The 8,047-nt window shown below is 37.7% G+C and overlaps 1 protein-coding gene across 2 annotated transcripts in view; it reads right to left on the reverse strand.

Annotated features, from left to right (window-relative positions):
• sgcd (sarcoglycan, delta (dystrophin-associated glycoprotein)) overlaps positions 1-8,047 on the reverse strand; it is a 173,889-nt gene that overhangs the window by 95,790 nt on the left and 70,052 nt on the right. For both annotated transcript variants that reach the window (XM_015048904.1, XM_015048903.1), the window contains one exon: positions 3,416-3,601. In XM_015048904.1, the coding sequence (XP_014904390.1) occupies positions 3,416-3,601 (186 nt within the window). The remainder of the gene's footprint in view (positions 1-3,415; positions 3,602-8,047) is intronic.

The following is an 8,047-nucleotide window of genomic DNA, read 5'->3' on the forward strand; positions in this document are numbered from 1 at the left end:
GCAAAGCAGTAGTCTGAAAGTTTTTTTTTTTTTTGGGGGGGGGGGGGGGAATTTTTACGACTAAATATGTCAAAAGTGACTTCAGAGGTGAGAATTTACTTTTTAAAACATTTTAATAATATTATGTTTCCACAAATATAACAGAATCATGTTCCAGGCACTTTAAGGCACAGAATTGAACTTCTCAAACCAGCAATGTTCTTCAATCTTCAGACCATTAGGCAGAACAGATCAGTTCAATGCAGTTTGGAAAGACAGTTGGTAAAAATGGAAAATTTGCCATTACTTCAACACAGTTTATAGCTTCAGTATGTAAGTGGTAAAGTCTTTAAGTTTTCTCTCAAACCCATCATGGCCAGAGTGGACATTCAAGCAGCTTGGTGGTCCAACTATTTTAAATGCAGAAATAACTCTGCATGTTTCCCCAGCTGGTGATCAGTTGCCACAATTTGGGATTGCCAAAAAGTAACTCAACAACACCACCAACATTTCCTGAGCTGTGTTGGTCACACATGTGGTGCTGCTTGCCTAACTATTGAGCTCCTGCCCACTAGATCAAAGCTCGCTGCTCCAACCTCAACCCTGCAGAATCTTAAGGCACATTTTAAACTGATTTAAATCCACCTACACATTGTCGGACATCTCCTGCTGTCCACTGCTTGCCCACGTTCATTATTCATACTTTCTGTCTCTGTAATTGCAGTTTATGTGAATATTTAATCTCTGCATGTCTCTGCCTCCTCTATCCAAGATATTTTCTCCACCTCCTGTCTCCTGAATGCTCAGGTGTTTTAAAAACGGATAATACATGCTCCAAACTTATTAATTATGGATTTCTACAGACTTTCTATTACTCATAGGCACCCTTCACCTTTGCTGCTTCATAGAGAAAACCTTCTGAACATCTCTTACAATGAAACTATACTAGGAAACTGCTCTGCTGGGTGTACTATCCCAAAAATAGCTTTGACGACACTGGTTTGACTTCCTTTGGCAGGGAGCTCTGTATTTTAAGGTCAGTGCTCCCGTTCAGGACATGAAAGATGTTTTTGCAATCAAATGAATCTAAGTTTAGCTTTTAATGTGCTATTAATGTAAAAACTGAATATTTTCATAAAACAATCAAATGAAATGGAGAAATGTCTTTGGTAGTTATAGGGCAGGGCAATAAATCAATAACAATACATATATGGGTATAGACATGATCAATATCAATAGAAAATACACCTAATACAATACTGCACAGCATTGTGGGAAATGTAGGCAGAGGAAAGCTGATCATGGAGAGCTAAGAAAGATCAGTGGCATCATCTTAGTCACTCACTCTGGTTACCTAGCAACAAGCAAAAATAAAATGCTTTTTCTTCATTTTAAAACCAAACTATTTTAATAGGCTAATTTGTTTCATGAAGCTTTTGTGGCTCTTAAATGTTGCAAAGGTAGGCTCATGTTAATATTTTTTTTTTTCTGAGAAGTTTAATTGAATAAACAATGTATATTTATAAACTTAAGAGGAGGACTGGCCAAGAAACACTTTGGAATTTTATTATAAAGACGTCTGAAGGTCATAACTTAATGCATTATGTCCAATATTTCAGAAGTGAGTCTTGTGAAAAATAGGTAAATAATTTAATAAATGATCCAGAAATGGTCCATAAGCCTGAATAATTCAGTTCTAATCTGTGTAAAGTTTATTAGGAGCAACTGTTTTTGAAGAGTAAACTTGTAAAACAGTTTTTAATGGAGTACCACAAACAGTAAAAATATGCCTGGATTAAAGGATGTCACTGAAACGTCACAGGGTAGAAAAAGTAGTAGAAATATTCCTTCCCTTTCTTGATCTGCTTTGACGTTATTTTTTTCCCTCCTTTTAAACCCATCTATCACATTTCAAAAGTTTTTCTTATTCTATAAATCCATCAAGCAGACACATTAAAAACATTAAACGGCCTGACTGACTGAGGCTCTCCGTCACAACGCACAGCTCAGCATCTGAGAAAGTCGTTCCTGATTTATGTAGATCTCACATTAAAGCCGCGTTGTGAAGCGGGCCTCATGTATTATTCACATCAACAACCATGTGAGCGTGCCCCTGTGTGCTGTATGTCGTGTGTGTTGCCTTGGCTATACCGACTCATCGCTACGTGCCGGATTGATACGAGCAGAAAGACAATGTGTGCAGCTGATAGGGCGAAAACAAACCAGGAAGGTATGGAATAGTAAAAACGAAGCAACGCAGCAGGGAAGAGGAAGACAAACTGACTCAGAGCTTCAGAGACGGTAGCTCTGCAGGCACTGATGGATGTGAAGTGTTTTACATGTTTTCTAAAGCTTAGAAACACTGGAGTCACATGGGTTCAAAAACAGCACACGCTGCAATTTTTACAATAAAACCTCGTCTTTGTTGGATTAACGGAATTGTGATTTAATTAGTTTTGTTTGACTTCTGTTATTAGATTAGCTCTTTTCCTCTTAATTTGTATTCGGGTTTTCATATTTGCTGTACAAGTAAAACTGCTTTGTTTAGTTTTTTTATGTTTGAGGACTAGAATGATTAATGAGCTTCATGAAAGCAGAAAGGTGTATTTGGTTTGTTTCATAAATTTGCTCATAGTGCTGATATAGATTTAACATCAGAAGAAAACACAAAGGCGGGAGTTTGGTTTTGACAGTCTGAGATGAAACTCAAAGGCAGATTTGTTCCAGAAATAAGTTAAAAAAATCCTAAAACTAAGTACACCCCCCCATGATCCAACAGTTTTCAGAAAATGTGCTCCTAAGTGACATAATAAGGGATAAACACTGCACACCTATATTTTACTGAATCCTCTGGAAGTAGCAAGGGTGTACTTAGTTTTGTTCAACTTGATCTTTATTCAATCAATAATGACACCGTGGAGTCTGCTTTGTAAATTTAAATTCACATTTATGCTTAGAACCTGATAGAAAAAAAACTTGTTTTCATCCCAACACTTTGTACCCTAAAACTGAAAGGAGATGTGCTTTCTCTTTAACCACCAGCAGCCTTAAAAAAGAAGAACACAGTGATGCAAATAAGAAGTTGATGTACTGAGACTGGTGAATGTCCAAGAGAGCTGCTGACCTCAGATCAGTACTCAACAACTAATTAATCATCCCAGAAAATATAACTGGGCCGATTTAAATATTCAAGGCTCACGCTTTCATGTCATGTGGAATCATCAGAAAATGTAGGTTACTGAAAGGATGCGGTGTTTGTGTAACTCGTATGTGTAGCAGCAGCAGCTTAAAAAAGAGCCGTCAGTGAAATATGTATGCAGATGCACAGAAAAAAAAATCAAGCCCATTTTTTATACATCAGACAATAAATCAAAAATCAGAAAAAGAACGGGACACAGAGTGTTCAACAGCAAAAATACACAAAATATGGACTTACAATGGTGAAGTTCATGACCTTGAGGATCCAAATTGTTAGTGCCAGGTTGATCAGGATCAGGATCATTAGCAGCAGGACGAAGAAGTAAAGGCAGCGTTTCCTCCAGCCATATATTCCCACTTTGTACACTTGTGGTTTCTCTGAACTCTGGACATTGTTCCTATGAGAGCACTGTTCCTGGGTCATCTGAGGAGACAGAGCATGAGGAATGATTGTGGATGGAACAATATGCCAGCTTTTGCTGTAAAACCACACATTCTTACTAGGTGTTTTTGCTCAATTTCCAGTGCAAATGTCTCAGTGGGCTTGAAATAAGACAAAACTAACATACAAGTAACTTTTCAGCAAGATATAGGACCTTGTTTTACATATTAAAAAATCCTTAATGATGAAAATTGATTAGTTCCACAAGCAGTTTTTTTTTTTTTTTTTTTTTTTTTTAAAAGGTGAAAAATGTCATAAGTGAACTAAGGTCTCAGTGGAACTAATACTTTTTTTTATCATTAATATAAGGATTTATTGACTCAAAAGAAGCTGAACAAGTAAAACCGCTTTGCTTTGTTTTTTAATGTTTGAGGACGAGAATGATTAATGAGCTTTGTGAAAGCAGAGAGGTGTATTTGGTTCGTTATTTGTAAGTTATCTTTACTTCACATGAAGTATGCTAGATATTTGCACTTGAAACTAACTTAAGATTTTGTGTTCTTGCAGTGATGTGCTGATAAATGTCAGTAGGTTTCACCAACACAATTTAAGACTGTTTCAGACCAGTATGAATGGAATTTAAGACCTGTACCAGCACAGAAATGTACAGGTCCCATAAATAAATTGGATGGTATTTAAGGACAACTTATTTTTCTCAATGAATTTAAGACTAACTGGTCTTAAATCCTGGTTTGACCGAGTCTGACCCTCTTGATGTCTTCATCCTCTCTTAACGTGAGTGGAAACAGGTAAAGGGGGTAAATAACCTGACATATTTACACATACAATTTATATTTAATTTATTATTAGTACACACCAGCTCTGAGACACACTGCTCTTTAAACCTTCCCCTACTCTATCAGTTTTCTGCTTGCTAGACTTTCCCTGCACATAGTTTAATGCAGGAAAAAATGTTTACTCAGGATGAAAATCCATAATTATTGCATTTGGGAGCCTCGTAACGGCATAAAAACAAAACTAGGTAGTTTCCATCAGTCGTTTAAGTGAAAGTATAAAGTATGTCACTGCTGAATTTTGATGTTAATTTTCATTGTTTGGAATTATTGTGACCATTAACTTTGCTCTCTATTTTTTGTCCCTAGTGAACAAGGGTGTTAAAAGTGAAGCTCGGGGGCCATTTGTGGTCCCTGGATTTATTTTGCGTGCCCCATAACCACAGTTCAAGAATAAATAAATTAGGACATAACTACAACTTTTAAGTTAAGATCTACTTACAAAAATCTTAGATGCTTTTCCAAGCTTTCTGGTTTCTTTTGCATGGTAAATAGAATCACATTTATATTACTCATTGATTTGTACTCTAAACTACACCTTAGTGCACCAAATCTGCTTTTAATTGCATGTCTGCATTAAAACTTGGCTAAATAGAGCAAGTGCTTTCAAATGAAGAATGACCTAGATCCTGATTTTATTGCTTAGAATAGACTAAATATATATTTTTTCAGTTTTCTTCAATAGAGTCCAGAATAATAGGCAAATTGGGTGTTTTTCATTCAACGAGAAAACCGTTTTTCTGAAGAAACCCAACACAAAGATTATGGTGAGTGTCATGTCAGTGATATATGATTACTTTAATGTATATAGACAGATATTATAATGAACAAGACAGAGTTTCCATCTTGGACAACAGATTGACTCTCTTTCTCAATTGTCGCTGTATAATTTGCACCCTGCATGATGCCACTGCTGCATTAATATCTTGTTTATTTGCATGCAGAACCATGTAGCTACATCTGCAGCTTCAAAGCACAATTTGGCAAAAAAGACAACTAGCCTTCAATATGTAAAACCATTCACATATAAATTATGTCTAACGTAGCACGGCTTTTAGTTGCAATAAAATCAGACTTTTGTTATTGCAACCAGGAGTCAAACAGATACATCCTGCACAGCCTCTTTAGAGAGACATAATATATAGAACACATCTGAACAGAAGTGCAAACATAAACATTCCCGTCACACACCCATAATCCTGTTCTCTCCTTTGAGCCAATGGCCAGTCACTAAGTTTTGGCACCATGACAGACAGTTTAGTTAGCAATCGCATTGACTGATTACCCAATAAGTGGTCTATAACTCTATTATAACCCCTCCGGCCCGCTGATGTGCTGATAGTAGCGATTAATGATGATTCTAATTGTATGGCTGTGAGGACGATGAGGCATTGTTCACTTCCAGCGCTGCTATAATAATGCCCTAATAACTCTGTGGAAAAATACAATTTACTGTCCAGCGCACTTTGCAGGGCAAGCCTCAAACCACCAAAGCCAATCGTTTTTGACAGCCACACGCATTACCCCCTAACTGAAACAAATGGCAGAAGACAGGGCAATGGGGGGAAAAGTGCTGAAAGCTGCAGGAGACACCAACGCTGCAGTCAGCAAAACATCTTCGATCTGTGGAGGAATTTTTATTTTTTATGTGATACGGATGAACATGTTGGAAAGAGTTGAGGGCTGTGATCCGATTGGCTCCTAAGCATTTCTTAAGCATACTAGTGACGCATTCACACATTGATGGAAATTATGCAATATGAACAAATACGAAGAAGAAAAGCTGCATTCACAACTATCTGAAGTAAATGCAACACATTTCATACCTATAGTTCTTTTAATTTTATTCGAGTTACTTGATGAGTTTGCCTTTTCCAGCTCTTTAGTTTCTTTTCACATAAAAAAACAGTCCAAGCAAACCAACCTGCCTCTAGAAACCATGTGGCAACGTTCAGAAGAGCCTTTACACTACCACCCACAGTGCTAAAGCACTATGCTAATATGGTATTTACTGGAATCTAACACTATAGCTCTATTCCCATGTGATATTTATAGGAAGCTAATGCTTGAGTGCTACACCAAAATAGTATTTAGTAGAAGCTAATGCTTATACCAACACAGTATTTAGTGAAAACTAATGATAAAATGCTATTCCAACATGGCAGTTAGCAAAGGGCAATGCTAAAGCATTACACCAACACGTCATTTAGTGAAAGCTAATGCTAAGAGGGCTAAATTCAATCATTTTTATACCCACCATGCATCAATGACAACAAAATGTGTTACAACATAGTATATATTATGAATACATTTTCTCATAAAATGAACTGTCATATTTCAGTTGTGTGCAGATGTTCTGCAACTTTTAAGGTTAAACAAGCGACAGAAGACAAAAAAAAAATCTATCTTACAAGAATCAATGAAACAGCAGTCAAAAATAAGCCATCGATTAGGGGTTGAACAACTACATATTTTTTAAGGTCGACTACATCATGATAATAGTCGAGTGGATGTTGACTAGTCGCGGTGACGTCATAGTGACGTAAGCGCAAAAACCCTACTTGGAGGCTTTATCAGCTATTTTCACGGCAAATATGGATCCTCCCCGACCCCACACACACACACACACACACACACACTCCCCTTCTCCTGCTTTTATTAAGTCTATTATGCAGAATTAAAAGAGCAATAAACAGATGATTCTTCGTGAGCAGCGGAGAAAAGTTGGTTTCACAAAGTCGGGTCTGACTTTTTTTTTTTTTTTTCCAAACACCGGCTGATGCTGATGATCTCTGGATAGTTACTCGTATAGGAGTCAAATTATCACACTGACCACTGGTGCTTTTGGAACATAACAAACTAAACTTATTATGAACGGATCCCGTTTGGTTACAGTTGAATTTAACGAAACCTCCTGCTGCTCCTCCTGCTGCTCCTCCGCCCGATGCGCAGCAGGAGGCTCTGCTGACTCAGCAGCGGCTCTCTGAACCGACATGCAGACGGCGGCCGAGATCGCCTCTATCAGATCCTCAGGATGAAGCTTGGACTTAGTTTCCAGATGTAGTTAAACCATATCTTTATAAGAGCGTAAAGCTGCCAGGTTAAAAGCTTCAATACGCAGGGTGACGCTGATCAGTTGGATGGATAAAAAAGCCTGACATCATGACGCGTTGTAACACATTACTCCGGTAGTCTTTTTTATTTATTTTTTTATTTTTTTTAAGGATTTTTTCGGCACTAGTTTATTTGACAACAATCTGACTGTAAGGGGGCAGAGAGAGCGGAGAGAGGCATGGGCCCAGCGAATGGAGGACGGGAGTCGGACTCCTGATTACCGGGTTCTGTATGCGGGGCGCCGCACTAACCACTGCGCCGCGCACGGTAGCCTAAGCTGTAATTTACAACTGGTAATTATTAAATTATTTACATTTTTATACAATTTGAGCTTTCTGACGAACTCACCTAGTCCACCTTCTTTCATTTTCTGGGAAAAATCTGTTTAGTCATGTAATTGCGACTAGTCGACTGGCCCAGAAAAAAGTCAGTGCAGAGAAAAGAATCGACGAGTCGACTAATTGGTGCAACCCCTACTGTAAACCATATTCAAACATCTATAGCAACATTTATAAACAAT

The sequence above is a fragment of the Poecilia latipinna genome, unplaced genomic scaffold (genome assembly GCF_001443285.1).
Source record: "Poecilia latipinna isolate Pla-1442-1.1 unplaced genomic scaffold, P_latipinna-1.0 Scaffold911, whole genome shotgun sequence".
Classification (NCBI taxonomy): Eukaryota; Metazoa; Chordata; class Actinopteri; order Cyprinodontiformes; family Poeciliidae; genus Poecilia; species Poecilia latipinna.